This window comes from Canis lupus, chromosome 14, assembly GCF_048164855.1.
Source record: "Canis lupus baileyi chromosome 14, mCanLup2.hap1, whole genome shotgun sequence".
In the NCBI taxonomy this organism is placed as follows: Eukaryota; Metazoa; Chordata; class Mammalia; order Carnivora; family Canidae; genus Canis; species Canis lupus.
Window position 1 is genome coordinate 6,965,133 of NC_132851.1, and position 19,868 is coordinate 6,985,000.

The 19,868-nt window shown below is 34.1% G+C and overlaps 1 protein-coding gene across 48 annotated transcripts in view; it reads left to right on the top strand.

Annotated features, from left to right (window-relative positions):
- Window positions 1–19,868, top strand: part of RIMS2 (regulating synaptic membrane exocytosis 2) — a 581,405-nt gene that overhangs the window by 192,357 nt on the left and 369,180 nt on the right. For 4 of the 48 annotated variants that reach the window (XM_072774181.1, XM_072774184.1, XM_072774178.1 and 1 more), the window contains exon 1: window positions 7,960–8,562. The exons of 38 other annotated variants lie outside the window; for them this stretch is intronic. In XM_072774181.1, coding sequence (XP_072630282.1) covers window positions 8,441–8,562 — 122 coding nt within the window. In that variant the 5' untranslated portion in view covers window positions 7,960–8,440. Of the gene's footprint in view, window positions 1–7,955; window positions 8,563–19,868 lie in introns of those variants that run through there. 6 more of the 48 variants (XM_072774180.1, XM_072774182.1, XM_072774185.1 and 3 more) reach the window with 3 other exon arrangements.

Here is a 19,868-nt window from a genome sequence, read left to right on the forward strand (position 1 = left end):
AAAATAGAGCCTTGGACATTCCCAACATTTAGAGGTCTAAGAGAGGAGTAAGAGCTAGCAAAAGACATTGAGAAAAAATAGCCACTGAACAAGAAGAAAATCAGGAAAATGTGTTTTAAGAATAAAGAGGACCAAAAAATGGTTAAAGGGCCATGGACAGCATAGCATCAGTATCAAATGCTGTGGAAGGAAGTTAAGTCAAAGTTCATGTTAAGAACAGAGATGAAAGTAATATAACACTGTATGTTAACTGAGTAGAATTTAAAAAAAAACTTTTTAAAAAAAGAAAAAATAGAATTGCATTTGAATTTGGCAACGTGGAAGTCATTGGTGAGAACAGTCTTAATGGAGTGTATTAGAGATGGAAAATTGATTGTCATAGATTGAGAAGAGGGTGTGAAATGAGGAAGTGGATATGGCAACTATAGACAATTCCTTGAAGAAATTTTGTTGTGAAAAGGAATTCCTAGAAAGGAATGTGGGATCAAGGGAGGTTCTTTTTAAGATAGGAAATAACATAGTAATAAAATCACTGGTGACTTGATTTTACACATAAAACAAATATTATTCTTCATCATGACAAGTATCATTAGAACCAAGAGGCTCTAAATTAGATTTGATAATAAATAAACCAGGTATTTTAGGAAGGAGCTTGTAAGGAAAAGGGAAAATTAGATGGAAAATTGATAGAGTAGGTCTTGTTTATTTTATACTTTCTCCTTTCAAATTTGGTGCTTAATCACTTTAACTCATACATAAGTAGCTGAGTTCTCTGATTAATCTTGATTTTGGTTCATTTCTAAAGCCCATATCTAATTATATTTTTAAGTTGGTAGCATTGGATCAAGATACCTGTAGATTTGCATGAACTAATTTGCATAAGGTCTTCTGCTTTTTTTATAGTCTTGGCTGAACCAAGACTAAAAATTTTGTTTGCATACCTTTCACCAAGGGACAAAAAGGGGTAGATGAAGGAAACTTAGATGTCTGTTTCTGGTCTATTTTTATAGCGAGATCTGGGTCCTATGGAGTGAGTGATTACAGGCTAAAAGAGCTCTTTTCAGAATTGTTTTGAAACACAGGGTCACAAATATGTAACTGAGAGTCGATTATACCATTCTTCTTAAAACATTGCCTTTTATTGGCTTCTAAGGCCACCACACTCTCCTGATTTCCTTCTTACTTTTATGGCTATTCCTCCTCTTTTTCTTTACTTGCTTCTTCTTTACCTGATGACTTAATGTGGAACTTAGTTCCCTGTGCTCTCAAACTTTTTTTGGAACTTTCTCTTTGTGTAATGTCATTTACTTACTTGATTGAAATAGTTACTAACATGCTGATGCTTCCTGAATTTATATCTTTAAATGAGAACTCTCTTCTAAACTCGAGTGGCATGTTCAATTGCTTATTTATTTGCTTTTTTAGCTATCTTATATGCTTCTTAAATTCAACAGCTCATCATCTTCCTCTTCCTTCTCTCTCAGTCTGCTCCTCCTTTAGCATTTTCTGTCTCAGCAAATTTTAAAACTATCTGCTTGGTTACTTAAGAGAGAAATCTGAGAGTCATTTTTGACTGCTCTCTTGACCTTCATGTACTACCTCCCATCCCTGTGGCAAATCAATCATTATGTCTTGTTAATTCAACATCTACCTTTATAGTCCTTCTTTGTCTTCATGATACTGTAATCATTGTAATTGAAGCCAACTAATATCTTTCTTTGACTAGTGCTTTAGCTTCCTAGTTGATTTCCCCATACTCATATGTAGTGAGATAATGTCTTGGTATATTTATGATGTTTCCATTTGCTCATGATGTAATGAGTAGAGGGACTTGCATGAAAGAAAGCAATTGTGGATGGGAACTCTCTGAGGACCGTATTATTGCACAGTATCCCATTTTCTCCATATTTTGCTAAAACAAATTTATAGTTGAGCCAATGGTGATTATTTTTAATTTTCATGTGGATAACAATGGACATTCAGTTTGCAAACTTAGGTGTGAATGCTTAGAGTCCTAAATTTATAAACATTTCTTACACTGTGGTTCCTGGTGAATATAGCATTTAGAGATTGCGTTGGCTCTTATTTGTATTGACATAGCTCCCTGAAATTGTTGTGTTGCTTCCTTCCAGTGATTCTCTTGATAGTTATCAAGGAGTTTTATACTTGGAACTAGTAGTCCTAACACTTGAGGGGCTTGCCAGTTTGTGTTTTCAGAGATTTTGCTCTCTTTGTTCTAGGAGGTAGAATCTAGATAATAACTCTGGACATTTTCATTCTGGAGCTTAAATCTAGGCCTGACCCCTGTGTCCAATGGAAAGTAAATTCCTATTGCTGCCAGCTTGTAGGTATGGGAACTACTCTGGTAAGAGCTGCTTGGCACTGGACTGTTGAAGCAATCTTGTAATACCTCTCAGAATAATGCAGCTTGAGCTAAGCGTAGTAGGATTAGCCCTCATATTTCTGCTCTAGAAAGAGGAGTCAGAGAAATGATAATAATGGTGGGGCTTCATGCATTTGTGTGTTCAGCAGCAGTGGCCCAAAGAAATAGCCCTAGGAAATACTACAGAATTTTTTTGTACATCAGGAAAACAATAGTATCAACATGTTTTAAAAAACTTATCATGAAAACTGCTGTAGATATTTTGAACTCCACTGTTTTCTCTGATTTTACTCTGGAATCTTTAGATTTATAGTGTGCATATTTAAGTCTGGGCCATTCTTCCTGTCTTTCATCCCTGGATATACCATATACTGTCCACTCTAAGTTGAAGTACCAGCCAATTTACCTTTATTGAATGCCTTTTCCTTTCTACTTTTGTTCAAAATTTCATCATCTGCCTTTTATTTGCTTCTTTGTTTATCCCTGAGGTGAACAGTTCTATGGTCTTGCCTCAGGGAAATATTTACAATGCATGACACTAATTTGCAAAACATATGAAGACGCTTGTTCTCTGGACCATCTTTCTTATATATAACCCTGAGATTTTTATCAGTCAGATGTTTCAAATAGTCAGTGGAACAAGAATAATGAAACAGAAGAGATAGTGCAGTTGTTTCAGTTATATAGATAGAACTACAGATGTGTATTTTAAGAAAATGACAAATTCCTTCAAAGCATTTCTGGGATTTTTGTTATGGATTAAACATATTATACATCATATCATTTCAGTAGTTGATTAGCTATGTTTACATATTTGCATGTATGGGACATTTTAATAGACATACTTTGGTACTCTTAAAAAAGTAAGAGGTTTGTGCTTTAATTAATTTAGAAGAGGTTCTCAATTTTTATTCTTTCTTTTTTTTTTTTGAGTTTGTGTTAAATTTCTTAAGACATTTAGCTCACAGCCATTAGGTATTTGTAAACAAAGACTTTTAAGTAATTTTAATTTTTAAGAGCTTATGCTTTAAGTATTTTGGGGGATATTATAAACATGTTAGTGCTAGTTCTTTTTTCTCCTTTCTTTTGGATGTTTCATAGTACTAATTAAACAATTTGAGTTATTATAGAATGTTAGAAACTCACCGATAAAGAAGAAAATCCCTTTGCTAATGGATACAGTTAATCGCGTGAAAACTGATAATCTAATTTGATTTACTTGAGCATTGCTAAGAAAAAGTTCATGGCCTGACATCATACTTAATATGCATGGTTATGATTTCATTGTAATTGTGGAATTGTCCACTTGTAGGTGGATTAAACTTTGGGCTTTTCTTGTAGCTAGTGTATATAAAGAAGTATAATGAAGAAAAAAAATCTGTGTTCAAATATAATCAATATTAACATTTTGGTGTTTATTCTTCTAGTGTTCTCTCAAATTTTGAACACCTTTAAAGTTTTTGGTACATTTTACTAAATATCTCTCAGAAAGGTTCTACCCATGTATACTTATACTAATAAACATAGTATGAGAGTGTGCCCATTCTCTAACCCTCTGGCCAATACTTTGCCAATTTAATGGGCAAAAGCACATTATATTGTTATTATTTTTATTTGAATTCTTTTGATGTCTTAGATTAAACTCTTTCAGGTGTTGATTAGCTTTTTAGATATCTTCTTTAATAAAATTGCCTCTGCTGCTAGAAATTGCTTAACACATCTTCTTCTGGGAGAACTCTAATTAGTTTTTCATTACCAGTGAGGTGCTAAAGATTCTAATAGTACAGCCAGGTTTCCACCATCTACATCACTTGTGAGAGTTAATGCCTCTCTGCTGGACTCAGTATAAATATAGATCTAATTATCTGATTTTCCCAAGAAGAGGTAAGTATAAGCATTGTATACTGTCAATATCTAACAGACAGAGAGATAGAGCCTTGCACAAAGATATTCATGAATAAATGCACCAAGAAATGCATGAATAAAGATGATAAATAAAAGATATCTGAACATAATTATTAGAATCTTGGTTCCAATAATTTGATTCCTTAGGTAGCTCATAGGTTACTTCCAATCACTATGTAGTTTAGAGTTTATAAAATGTATTTATATGCATTACATGTTTAAATATAATAATAACCCTGTGAGGTAAATTACATAGCTTGAAGAAACCATAGCCCGGATATATAAAGTGAATGTCCTGAGGTATAATGGCTGGTTAGGTTTGGAGTTAATATTTTTTAAAAAAGATTTGATTTGGGGCAGCCTGGGTGGCTCAACAGTTTAGCACTGCCGGGCCTGATCCTGGAGGCCCTGGATTGAGTCCCACGTTGGGCTCCCCACAAGGAGCCTGATGTGAGGATCCCAGGACCCTGGGATCATGCCCTGAGCCAAAGGCAGATGCTCAACCACTGAGCCACCAGGCACTCCTTAGTTAATATTAAACCAGGCCATCAAACTCCCAAGTACCATGTTCTTACTCTCCTTATAGAATCCTCCAATGTTTATGTTACATGTGTCCTACAGTGTACAGAAAATGTAAAACAAGTATTAGCTATAAACATTCGTAAAATATTCAGGATATTCCAACAAATTACACAATGTTTTTGATTGCAAATATTGGTTGTTCTTATATTTATGAGCCTTATAACATGATGTGGCCAGCTAAAATAAACACAGAAACCAAAAACCAAACTGAGCCCTGAGCAGTTTCCTATCCTACTTATGGGATGTGACTAGAAGCTAATTAGTTTTTCAATAAAATAATAGGCATCTGTTCATTCAACAAACATTTATTGAGCACTTATTAGGCACTATGCTAAAATAAAACAAACGTGAGCCTTAACCTCATGGGACTGGAGCTGAAAGACATGAAACTTTTTTTTCAAGTAGATATATAGTGACAGTTTTATCAAATGCATGAAGAACAAATACAGGATACAATGAGAGTGCATGATAGGGATCCTAATCCAGGTCAGAGAAAGTCTTCTTAAGAAAGTGACATTTGAGTCCTTAAGGATTTGAGTGACATTTGAGTCCTTAAGGATGAATGGGAGCAGGTGAAAGGTTCCTAAGGACTGGGGAAGCGGAAGAAATCACTTCTAGAATGTTGAAGGAACTAAGAAAGCTGACCAGTAGTGTGTGTTGAAGGCGGAAGCCAAAGAAGGCTTTGAGGAGGAAGGTAGTTGCTATAATCTTTAGTGTTTCAAAGAAGTCACATTGCAGTTCATTCCAGTGATGTTTCCATTGCTGAGACCATTTTTTGAAACTCTTCCTATGACCTTGCCTTCAGATCCAATTTTGAAACAAAAGAAACTTTTTTTTTTTTAAAGCAACAAAGGGTGCTTTGCAGTCTAATCACCTTCTTATTTAACAGACGTGCTTCAAAGGGGCTTTTGATTATTTAAAAAATTGAGTCTAACCACAAAGAGGAAATTATATATATACATCCATCCATACATATAGGCTTCACAAATAGTATAAGCTTGGAAATTATATATTCATCACAGATAGTATAAGCTTGGAAATAGAGAATTTTAAAACGATATGTTTTCACTTACAAAAAATTGACCTTTTACAGATGTAAAAACATTAACATGATCAAAAGCTTAAAAATTTGAAGCACATCAGGTTGCTTTTGAGTTAAAGGAAAGAAACCTATTTAAAGTTACTTGTGAGTTAAAATAATTAAGATGTTTGCTCTAACTGAAATATTCTTGATTAGGTCGCTGGCAAGTAGTTTTCCTATTCATGCATAGAGGCTGATCTGTTCACAAATAGGTATGTGTGTATGTGTGTGTGCGCACGCAGACCCATGTGTGTATATACATAGAAGATAGAATGATAGGGTAGGAGCATGTGACACGGAATCCAAAACAGACTTTCATTTAAATACTCTTTTTATAAGCTGTGTTATCTTTAATCCTTCAGAGCCTCAGTTTCTTTTCATCTATAAAACAATAGAATTACAACTCCCTTATATTTTCCTTCTTTTTTTAATATTTATTTTTAAAAATATTTTATTGATTTATTCATGAGAGACACAGAGAGAGAGGCAGAGACATAGGTAGAGGGAGAAGCAGGCTCCAAAGGGGAACCGGACACAGGACTTAGTCCCGGGTCTCCAGGATCACGCCCTGGGCTGAAGGCGGCGCTAAACCGCTGAGCCACCGGGGCTGCCCCATTTTCTTGATATTAAAAAAATACATTTAGAAGTCTTAGGGTGCCCGGGTGGCTCAGTTGGTTAAGTGTCTGCCTTTGGCTCAGGTCATGATCCCAGGGTCCTGGGATCAAACCCTGTGTTGGGCTGTCTGCTCAGTGGGGAACCTGCTTCTCCATCTCTCTCTGCTTGTGCTCTCTCGTTCTTGCTCTTTCTCTCTCTTAAATAAATAAGTAAATAATCTTAAAAAATTAAAAAATAAATACAGAAGTACTTTATGAACCAAAAGTATTTTATGATTATTCTGTTTCATAAATAGGTTAACATGCACCTATAGAAATATAAAATAATAAATGATAAACACTCTTAGTTGAGGACAAACCTAAAATTGAACACCGTAGTTTCTTAAAAAAAAATTGATTATTTGAAAATTAGCATTATTGCATGTTTATTTTGTGTCATTAAAAATTTATGTTGTTACATGTCTATTTTGTGTTGCTCTTTTGTGATATGTTTATTCATGTCAACAAAGAATTCATCAGTTTCTAAAAAACTTCTTAACGTATTTAAGTGCCTACTTATAGTGGTATGCATGTGGAAGGGGATAGAAAGGGTTAAAGCTGAAAGTTGAGGTAAAAAGGACTAACACGGGTATATCTGTTATAGATATGTCATGGTTTAGAAACAGTTAAAGATTAATAAAGATGTTAACTTTCTCTATAAATTAGTTGATTTTTAAAATTTGGTTTACACACTACTTTTAGAGCATCTTTTGTAGAAAAATGAATGCACTTGGATGTAGAATAACTAAGATTTTATTTAAACCTGAATTACTTTTTTGAGAATGAGTGGTGATCTGGGGTACTCTAAGACAATTAGAGCCTTCAGGAAATATTCTTTTCTGAGAAATGCTCTGACCACCATTTATTGAAGTAAGTTAATAATAGTTGATAAAGTCTCTCTGGGTTTAGTTGTGTGTTTGTTGTTGTTTTTTTGTTTTGTTTTTTAATTTGTGGGGAAGTTCATATTTAATGTGTGCGGCTTATATGAATTTTAATTGATAGAGTATAATTTTTTTCTAAGTTGCACAGATAATCATGTAGTCACTATATATGGCCCTTAGAAAGGTACTGGATTGAACATTATCCACTATTTCTTTAAAGATAAATGAAGACATTTTAAAATTAAGTAAGAAATTAAGACAAGTAAGTTCTCCAAATGTCTCTTTGGAAGCACAGCATTATAAATACAGGCAATAAAAACCCTATTGTCTGTCATATTTTTATAGCTTCATGATATCAGAAGAAGATAAACCACTTATTTTTAGAGTGTTCTGTCCTATGCAGCAGCCTTCACAGTGAAGAGACCTACATACTCCGTTGCTGGAGTTATTCATTTTTCAGGGAAAGAGGAAAGGGTTGGGAAATTCATAATTTCTCTTCTTACCCGGTAGTAACATTGAGAAGATACCTTGTCCCCATTTTTTTTACTTCTGAGATTTTATTGCTGGCAGCCAGATGTGCTGAAACTCCTGACGACAGCATCTATTCATTCCGTGTTTTTAATAGGCTTAGAGAAATATGAGTAGAGTACATGAAAGCAGCTCAGCTTCACACTTCAGCTGGGAATGCCCAAAAAGCTTACTGCTGTTCAGAATTCTTGCTACAGTCAGGAGAAAGCCGAAAGCTGTACGGGTACTGAATCTTCTACGACTGAATTAGAAGAATAATGACTGTACAATTAACTATCAACCTCTGCTCATTTAAGCACAGTTTCTACAGAGCTCAGGAGAAATATGGAACTTGATTGGCATGTTTTTATTTGATGGTGTCTGCAAATAGATGACTTTAAAGACAGGTGGTAAGGAAAAATAAGAGAAAGAAAAAAAAAGAAAGAAAATGCAATTTGAGACATTGCGCCAGGTCTGCAATTCTGTTTTATCTCATTTTCATGGGGTTTTCTCATCCCCACCAAATATTTTACAAAATGAGCTTTTTGGACAAACGCTGAACAATGCAAGGTGAGTAAAGCTAAACTATATTTCTTTTAGCATTGATATTTTCAGAATCATCCTAAATGTCTATAAAAATTGTTATGTATTGAAATGTTAGTATTATAAGGGTGTTGTCTTTAATATGAAATTTTATATAGTATTCTCCTTAATTGATTTTTAAGAAGGAAAATAAGCTTACTTCAAAGCACCAAAAGCATCTTAAATTTAACTAGTTTGACCTTTGAAACATAATACAGGCTGTTACATGATTTCATTTTCTAATGAATAAACTGATTCACTTAAAATGCCTGATGGATTTTTTTTTCTTTTGTGAACATGGCAGTGATTACAATGCATATATAGGGATGGGGATATATAATCATATGTGATTTGTTGGAAAATGTGAATTAGCAGTCATGCATGCTCTTTGTAAAACATGCGGAAGATGTTTCCTGGGTCTGAGACATTTCTCTATGCAGGGTAGATCAATAATCACTTTTAAACAAGCTATTTTATCAAACTGCTAATAATGCTTTGTATTTGCTTGGCTAGTTTGAAAGGATGCTTTGTTATAAATTCCTATTGCTTTTTCAACCTCATCATTTTGTGTATGTGGTGAAGATTGTTAAATTAGGAACGTGTTTTAGACGGTTTCTCTGGCTTAGAAAGAGAACCTAAGAGACAGCCTATTAAAGAAGGCTTTTAAAATGCAGTTTTATTATCCAGTTGTTTGCGTTGCGAGAATTGCTAATGTTATACCCCTACTATAGAAAAGATCCCATTTTAACTAAATATATGTGGAGAAAGCTTAAGAAAGAAATTCTGTGAATATGATAATAATGCACTAAAACCTTCTGGAATTTGAGGGAGAACTGATAGTGCATAGAATATTGAATGGTTCTGCTGGTCTCTTCTGAACACTGTGAGGCAGCCTATTTAGAGATTTAAGAAAACCTGTTAACACAGTATGTGTCTTAATTTAGCAGATGAAAAGGAGGCTTTTAAAATTTGTTGACATTTAAAATGTTTACTGATGATAAATATATGACCTTTTCATTGAATATGGAATAATATATCTGTTTTTTAAATAAAATTTCACTTCTTTCCTCAGAACGGTTCTATCCAATTGACTGATTTTATGTTTAGTTTTTAGATAATTTAAAATACAATAGTATATGCTATGATATCCTGTAATAGGCTATCTATATTTTAAGATACTAGGTTTTTTAACTTAGTAATACATCACTTGAGTCTTGAGTGTCTGTAATTTATGGTAGAAATAATCTGTATTGCATGTTATATTTAAATCAAAGAGGCAGTATGGCTTTCTTAAAATTTCCATGACCTGAAGCTACCAGTTTTAGGATTTGTACTCATCCTTTATAAATATTCTCTTTGCTTGATTTCTATCTTTTTTTAATGCCAAGAATTTATGTGTTTAAAAATATTAATATTAGGTCTGGGTATATATTCACGTTAGAAATTGTGCTGTGAACAGTATGGCATGCAATTTAGTTTTAAAGGAAATGTTGTTAGATTTAAAATATGAGAATATTTATATTTTGATGGGTTTGTGGGTCCCTATCACTATGCTTTTGTTTTAGCTTCAAGTTTCTTTTATTGTTGGCATATTTATAATTGCATTGCTCTCATTATTAAAAATCTAGAATTTTATATTGCTGCAATTAACATTAAAATGTGAAGCTTCTGATGCTCTGTAACACCAGTCTTATTTAGCTTACTTTGATTTCTTTATCTAAGATTATCTGAAATTACCACTTAATCAATAAAAAATTTATTCTGGTTTAGGAGAAAAAATATACCTGCCTTATATGTTCCTAACTTCTTAGTCTTCAAAAAACATATGACATTTTTTCACATGCAGTCTATTGATTTTCATAATCAACTACTCGATTTACTTTTAAAATCAGTCTAAACCAGTTATACAAATAGTTATTATAAGTATGAAGAGTGAAAATAAGTTAATATATTGGATTAATGCCTCCACATATTTTAATGTTTTAGTTACTTTGTGTTCAGATAAGATATAAATGATCTTTTAGAACTCTTTCTTTAGAACTCTTTCTCTGCTTAAATTCTTTAAAAAAATATAAATGCCTTGACATCAACATTTCAGTTAGTATTAAATCAGAAAGTAAGATGTAGATTGAAAAATCATTCTTGAAGGAAAAGTCATGGAAAAATAATGACCCTAGTATGTCATCAGAAGATGTGATCTTACAACTTTAAAAATCTTTCTAAATAATGAGCCTTTCAACCTTGTAGACTGGACATTAATGGTCTTGAGATCTGAAGCATCAATTATGTAACTATGTCTCTGGAAAGAGCAGTTTTGGTTGTTATGTATAGTAATCATTTAATTGTTTGGACTAATTCAAATGAAATATTCAGTATTTGTGTTGTGACATGAACTATGATCTTTAAATTGATATAAAAATAAATCATAGATATGGGCAGTTAGATTATATTTTATTCTGAATTGCTTTCTAGGAGAAATTACTAGAATAAGTACTATGCATTGGTTGTGGTCAATATATCATTGAGGGGACCCTTTCAAGTAATATTCTTGAGACTTTTCCTAGGTAGCTAATCATATCCTGAAATCTACAACTCAACTTTCATCAGGATTCAGATGGTAGGGCTGTTTATTTTTATGACATATAAGCAATAAAAGGTTAAAGATGAAAATCTCCCATAGTGGTTACTCCAGAAACATTGGCTAGTTCAACTTGTCAAAAGAGCCAAGATTTAAGTACACGAGGAATATTTTATGGATAGTAAATTACTAAGCTGTATATGAGTATAGTATTTTATTATCAAATGAATAATTGAAATGTATTTATGAGTGAAAATCATTAGAATATTTTAGACTTGTTGTTGGAAGCTATATAGAATGATCCTTATGTTTCAGACTGAAAGTTCTTAGCTTATTCTCTTATCCTTGTGATCCTTGAGTACCATTTCACTGCATAAAAGAGGTGGCAGGATATTCTCTGTGCTTTTACAATTGAATTGAAACAACTAAAGGTAAAGCAAGAAAAAAAAATCAGGGTCTGCATTCTACATAAATCCACTCGACAAGTTTTGATGAAATGCCACTTTAAATTGTTATCAAGTTTGCTTACTATAAACTCATTTTTACAAATTAAATATTTAATCAGATACAAATATAATTGCTTTTGTTGCTAATAAAATGGATATTTCAAGTGCTAAATTCATTATGAAGCCTAGATTTTGTGATCTTGCCTTTGGAAGCAAACATAAATACTGGGATGCTAGAAGATATATTTTTAACAGAGCTCACTGCAGTGAGTAATCAGTGGCTTTGAAGAGTATTCAAATACATGATAATGATGACTATCTTTTGTGATAAAATTTGTGGAAAAATGTACTTCATATCCTTCAAGTTTTTCCATTTACTGGTTTTTAGTAGTCTCTCTTGTACAGTGAAGAAATCTATCTTTTTTCTCCAGATGTGATTTTTTTTTCTTTGTAACTAAATGGGTGGCAGTGAATTTGCTGTGCCGGCTGGCCACACAGGGGCATAATAGGACTGGAGTTTATTCAGAATAGGTTTTAAAGACAGTATTTCTCTCCCTTTCATATGCATAAAATGAGATAGGCAAACTTCCATATTTCAATGTAAGATTACAAAGAACTTAATAGACCAAAGGATATTTGGATTTGTTGGTGTTTTTGATTCCTAGTAAGATAACCCTATGATCTGGTTTGCCTGGCATAGCCCCATTTTATGCCTGCCACCCTGCACTAATTATTGTCAGTACTTGTCAATAGTGTTGCTATTTGACAATAAATTATAGGGCCACTCTATAAAAATGAAATGTAAGTCTTGAAATTACCTAGGGCAAATAGACTCTTTTCCAATGACAAGTTTCCACAGTTCTAAAACATTAATATTATTTAAGTAAAATTTGATTTTGCAAAATAAATGTTTAATTATTTAGTCTTGTAGTGTTTTGGGTGAGAAGTATTTCATTCTTTACATAGCATTTACTATTGCTTTTGTTTATAATGAAGCCATCAATTCGTGTTCAGGATTTTTGAGATAAACTCCTTTTATTTATCATGGCACATTAATGACTACTTTGACATTAAAAGAGCAGCATGCTTACTTTTCATAGCTCTGAGAGTGCAATCTGCACAGTATGCATTGTTTGGAGTTGGTACGATCACAGCACAATTGATTTTTCATTGTAGGAACATTTTTTTATGAACAGTCTTTATTCTGAAGTGTAAAGCACCCAATAGTCTGTTACACGTGCACATGTATACACAAACACACACACATATTTATTTAACCTTGTTAAATATATATATTATTATAAAATTAATAATTATATATTGTAGATATAAAAGCTAGTATTAACAGTGATCTATTTCTAATCAATGACTTATGAATGTATATCATATATATTTTTACTTGAATATATACTGTAGACCTTAGCTATATACTATAATTATTAGTCCAGATCCTTAATCTGATACTGATATGTAATTTTTAAATATTTTCTTTTTGGGAAAATTTTTATAAAGCTGTGTTTTTGTTGACGACTGACAGGCAAATGTTGACTGTACTTTTTTATTATCAAGTTTTATATGATCATGGAGAGTCTTAGAAAACTCAAGATAATTATTGGTAAACTTTCTGTTCAATGCTGGCACTATTCAGCAGTTAATAAAATGAATTCATTTCATACATGGTATGAACTATCATATTCATATTCATATTCACTTATTAGTTACACACAAAGATTCATGTCTATAACGAAAGAATTCCTAGGACTGATCCATAATTTGAGTTCAGCTTCTGAATTTCAGAAGTTTTTAAAAATATCTCAGAAATGTGTGTGAATACTTTTTCTAGGGCAAAATGGGAAAAGCCATTGAACATGGCTTTCTTTTGCCTAATGTTTTTCAAACTGCTTTTTGTTTGTTTTTTTGTTTTTACCAGAGAATACTTCCTTCAGAACGTAACTCAGTATGTAAAGCAGGTAAAAGTGGAGCAGCTCTGATTTAGGAGGTGGGACATGGGACCCATATTAGGTTCTAGAAACAATTTTCATCTGCTTACTTAAAATCAAACTCAGGACTTGTCATTTAAACTCTTTTAAACTTTCCATCTCACCTTTGAAATGTCAGAGATAGAGGTCATGGAAAATGGCAAGGAGAGCTGCCATGTTTAGTCAAGAATTGATCTGTGCCTGACTTTTCTATAAATATTGTGTTAGCTTTATGTTGTATAGTGTTGAACATGAAATTTGTATTCATATCTCAGAGCTGCTACTTAACTGGTTGTGTGATATTGGTAAAATCATTATACTGTGAGCTCTTAAGGACTGTTATATTTATTAATCTCTAAATTCCAACACTTATATCCCTTAAGCTACTTTCTAGTCAATAGTGGCTTCCCCCAGCCTCCAGAACCAAATATTGTTCTGCTTTTTTTCTCCCCCAGTGTAGGGGGATATGATTAGCTATGTCTTTTCTAGAACTTCATATAGTTGAAGTCATATAGAATATGTTATTTTATAAATGACCTTTAATCAGCATAACTTAAAACTATCCATGCTGTTGCATGCACAAGTAGGTTTTTTCCCTTTTTATTGCTGAGTAGTATACTGTGTTATGAATAAACCTATTCTCAATTAGGTCTTTTTTATGGACATGTATTTTTATTTCTCTTGCATGAATACCTAGAAGAGGAGTTCTTGGGTCACAGGGTAGGTGTATGCTTAATTTTATAATGCAGACCATTTTAAAGAGGTGTTGTTCATTTTAAATTCCCACCAAATATGTTTGAGAATTTTGGTGGTTCCACACACTGTCCAAACTTTGATGATATGTCTTTTTAATTTTTGTCATTCTGGTGAGTGTATAATAGCATATCCTAATGATATTATTTTGTATTTGCTTGATAAAACTAACAATGCCAAGCACTTTTTCATTCATTGGCCAGTTGTACATCTTCCTTTGTGAAGTGTCTGTTCAATTTTTATAAAATTAGGTTTTTTTCTTAATGAGTTGTAGAAGTTTATAAAATCTACTTGGATATCAGCCATTTGTCAGGCATATGCTCCATGAATATCTTCTCCCAGTCTGTGGTTTACCTGTTCATTTTTTTTGCTTGTTCATTTCTTTAATAATGCCTTTAGATGAACAGAGATTTGATTTTGATGAAATATAATTTATCAACTTTTTTCTCTTAGGGTTTTTGTTTTCTGTCTAAAAATCCTTTGCCAATCCCTAAGTCATGAAACTATCCTCTTACGTATCTCCCAGAAGGTTATTTATTTATGGTTATTTCTCTGTTGAGATTTCCTATCTTTTCACTTGTTATAAGCATATTACCTTCACTTCCTTTAACATAGTTTTTATACGCTAGCTTTGAAATTCTTTTCTGCTAATTTTAACACCCAAGTTACCTCTTGATCAGTCTCTATTGAGTCTTCTTTTCTCTTGAGTATGGGTCATGTTTTCCTATTTCTTAATATATTGAATAATCTTAAATTTTATCTTGGATACGTTTAACAATACTGTATAGAGACTTTGAAATCTGTTTTGAAGAGTGGTGATTATTTTTAAAGCAGGAATTTAACTTGGCTGAACTTGAGCTACAGACTTTGTTGTTTCCCTTGAGGTAAAGCGGCTGAAATTTTAGTTTAATTATTTTAATTTTAGCTGAGCTGCTTCAAGTCTTTCTGTGCATGCATGAGATTTGGCAGTGTTTATTATTCACTGAAATTTCTTTTTCCTTCCTGTAGCTTTCTTTTCATCATTTTCCCCTCACTTTCCACCTTCTGTATTTGCTCAAATTCTTTACTCTGGTTTTTCAAGTTAGGAAGATACTGAATTTTCTAACATAGATTTAGCCTTCAAACATTGAATGGATTTGGCTAAGTCAAGAAAAGAGAAGTGCACCTAAGTCATTCCTTTCTTCAAATGTCAGTTACACCCTAGCGTCTGTCTTCTTTTATTACTTTCTAGGGCCTTCAAATAATTATTTGTTCATATTTTGTCCAGAACTTATCTTTCGGAGGATTAGTTTGATGGGAGTTCCTTGGCCATTATCCAAAGAAGAATCAATTCTTTAACATTCTAAATTGTATTTATGAAGTACTATGCTGGCAGAAATTATATTTATAGTTTCTTTTGTAATCCCAACTTCATTGTTTGTAATTTGTTGTATTTTTCCAAATATCATTGGTTAGCCAGTTGTCCGGTGGCTAATTTGGGAACCTCAAGTTCTAATTAAATTAATATTGTATCATTAGAAAATATAGATAATACATAACTTTTAATATTCTTTCCTGGGGGATCCCTGGGTGGCTCAGGGGTTTAGCACCTGCCTTTGGCCCAGGGCGTGATCCTGGAGTCCCGGGATTGAGTTCCGCATTGGGCTCCCGGCATGGAGCCTGCTTCTCCCTCTGCCTGTGTCTCTGCCTCTCTCTCTCTGTGTCTCTCATGAATAAATAAATAAAATCTTAAAAAAAAATTATTTCCTTGCTACTCTGTCTCACCCATATTTTAATTACTTTTGTTAATGGTAAAATATGAGCAGTGTGTGCACAGGCTTTCTTCACAGAAAACAAGTTTGATATTTCTGATCTATCAGTAAAAGAAAATGTCTGATCAGATATGATGAAGAGACAAAAGCCATATTTATTCATCTCTTAGATAGACATCCGTTTCAAAGATAATTTCCACGTGGATTTTTTTAGAGGAAGTTTGATGATATTTTTGGTAGCAATGAGTAGACTAAAGATGAAATCCTACTTTGTGAGAGTAGCCACCAGTTCTTCAGCTGGTGTTGATCACAGTATACAGAATAAAATGTGTGTGCTGAAAATTTGATGATAGTGCTCATAATAATGACCCATGTTTAAATTAATAAAATTTTCCAATGCTACATGTATTTTTTGCCATGAATGTTTGAACATTATTTTTTGGGTCCTGTGGAGTTATATTTTAATTTTGAAATAAAATGCTGTACACAAAATAGGATACACTACCTTTTCTCTAGAAACTGAGCAGCTTGTTATAAAACTATATGCATAAAATATAAATCTGGTGATGCAAATACATTTAAGAGCAATATGTGCTTCAAAGAATATTACCATGTTTCCCATGAAGCCCACAGAGCTGAAGAAATGTTCATTATAGCCTTTACCATTGGTGATGCAACAAATATATAGATGAGCAAGTTCAATGAAAAGTGGTACCACAATTAGATACAGTCCAAAAATTATATGGAATTCTTAACCTGTATGAGCATTCATCTTTTTAAATTTTATTTTATTTTTTTTAAAGCAATCTCTACACCCAGTATGAGGTTTGAACGCACGACTCCAAGAACAAGAGTTGTATGCTCTACCAGTTGAGTTCATCAAGCTCCCCATGCATGAGCATTAATCTCTTAATTGCTTTTTAAAAGTTGTTTTTGCTTATGTTGGCTTATGTCAAAAAGATTCATGGGGCACCTAGATCCTTCAGTTGGTTGAGTGTCTGACTCTTGATCTCAGCTTAGGTCTTGATTTCAGAGTCATGAGTTTAAGCCCTGTGCTGGGCTCCACACTGGGCATGGAGACTACTTAATAAAAAAAGATTCATTACTTTATAAAACACTTAAGGAGAGTGCATCATGTATTAGTTTTCTATCACCACAAGCTTGCTGGGTTAAAACAATATCCAGTTGTTATCTTCTTGCAGTTCTGTAGGTCAGAGTTTTAGGCAGAGTCATCTGAGTTCTCCGCTCAGGGTTCACAAAGCTGGATCAAGATAGCAGCTAGATGGGCTCTTATCTAGAAGGTCATGGGAAGAATCCACATCCGAGTGTATTAAGATTGTTGACAGAACCCTGTTCTTTTTAGTTGTGGACTGAGGTCCCTGTTTCCTTGCTGGCTGTCAATTGGGGGCTGCTGTTGGCTTCTACAGGCTTCTTGTATTCCTTGCCTCATGGTTCTGTACATTTTCATTTTTAATTTTTAAAGTAATTTTTAAATTGATACATAATTGACATAACAGTTTATTAGTTGTAGATATACAACATAATGGTTTGATGGATGTATATATTGCAAAATGATTGCTAAAGTAAGTTAAATTAGCATCCATCACCATTTTATCTTGTGGTGAGAACTTTTTTTTTAAATCTACTCTTGTACCAACTTTGGAATACATAATACAGTATTATTAATTATAGTCACCATGCTATACAATACACTTAGGTTGTTTCCATGTCTTGGCTATTATAAATAATGCTGCTGTCAACATGGGGTGCAGAAATCTTTTCGAATTGGTGTTTTCATTTCCTTTGGATATATTCCCAGATGTGGAATTGCTGGATCATTAGGTAGTTTTATTTTTAATGTTTTGACAATCCTCCATACTGTTTTCCATAGTGGCTGCACTAATTTGCATTCCCACTAACAGTGTACACAGGTTCCTTGTTCTCCACATCCATGCCAGCATTTGTTATCTTTTAACAGGCATTAGGTGATGTTTTATTGTGGTTTTAATTTGCATTCCCTAATGAATAGTGGTATTGAGCATCTTTTCATACACTTGTTGGCCTTTCATGTAGCTTCTTTGGAAAAAAATGTCCATTTAGAACCTTTGCTCATTTTCTTAACTGGTTGTGTTTTCTTGCTATTGAGTTGTATGAGTTCTTTATGTATTTTGGGTGTTGATCTCTCATTGGATATATGGTTAACATTTCTTGTAGGGCAGATCTGATGGTAATGAACTCTCCCTACCTTTATTTATTTGGGAAAGTCTTTGTTCCTCTTTCACTTTTGAAGGACAGCTTCACTATGTGTAGAATTCTTGGCTGACAGTTATTTTCTTTTAATATTTTGAATATGTCATCCCATTATTTCTGGGTCTAAAAAATTTCTGTTGAAAAATCCATTGTAGTTTTATGGGGATTCTCTTACATGTAACTTTCTCTCTCTCTCTCTCTCTCTCTTTTCTTGCTGCTCTTAAAATTTTTTGTCTTCAACTTTTGAAATTTAATTATAATGAGTCTTGGTGTAGTCCTCTTCAGGTTCCACCTATTTGGTGTCTTTTGGCCTCAAGGATCTGGATGTCCATTTCTCTCCTCAGGTATGGGAAGTTCTCAGCCATTATTGCTTTAAATATGTTTTCTGTCCCTATCCCTTTCTGTTCTTTAAGAAAAATAATCTCTATGCCCAATGTGGCACTCAAACTCATGACCCCAAGTTCAAGAGTCACATGCTCTATGGACTGGGCTAGCCAGGTGCCCCAAGATGGAGTTATTAGTTAGCTTCCTTGCCCTGGCAGGGCAGTAGGACAGAACCCAGGACCTATACAGCTTGTTGTTTGGGGACCCAAATTAGCCCAGAGTATGCACTGAATTCTCTGGTTAGGTAAGGCCACTGGTTTTGGTCTGCTGTGGGGGAAGCCACAGGTTTTGCTCTCTGTTCCACTGACCCTCTACATAGGGCTTGAATGGCTGTGCTGCTTCCTGTGTGCTCTAGTTAGGTTCCCTGATCACACAGGCTGAAGACCATATACAGTGATGAGCAGGTCTGCAGATTAGATTCCCTGTCTGAGCACAGTGGGAGAAGCAGCTCTAAAGCTAGTAAAACTCTTAGTTTATTGTCTTAACTCAAGCTGACCTGCACCTCTCATTCTCTGACCAAACAGGGCCACTGGCTTTGCTCTCCAAACTGTTGAATCTGCTTGCCTGCCTCTTGGCTTGAGTGCTACTGGGTCTCATAGCTTCCAGGATCTGTCCTCAGTTCTTCTGGTCAGATGGGACTGAAAGGTATTTTCTATAGTAGGTGGAGCTATGTTGCAGCTCCCTTGCCTGTGTGTATGTGTGTATGTGTGTGTGTGTGTGTGTGAGAGAGAGAGAGAGAGAGAAAGATGCTGCTCCAGGCCACTTTCAATTTCCCATAGAGATTCTCCAGTGGGGAGGGGCCAGGAGCTACCTCTGCTTTGGCTGTGAATTAATTGCCCTACCTGTGCATAGCATGGGAACATTACACACAACGTTCTGGCTTTGCTCTGAGGGAGATCGGCTCTGCTGCCTTCCTTTTGGCTCAAGTGCTGCTGGGGCTGCACAGCTCCCAGGAGTTGTTGCCAGCCTTTCTGGTAGATGGGCCAGAAGACACTCCACAGCGGGTGGGGCTGTGATTCAGCTCCTTGCCTGGGCATGGCCAACCAGGCTCTAGGGCTGGCAAAACTCCTCACTTGAACAACTGAATCAGGAAGTTTGTACCTCAGCAAGTCCCTGGGTCAGAGTTTACCTCTGACTTGATTCTACATATGAG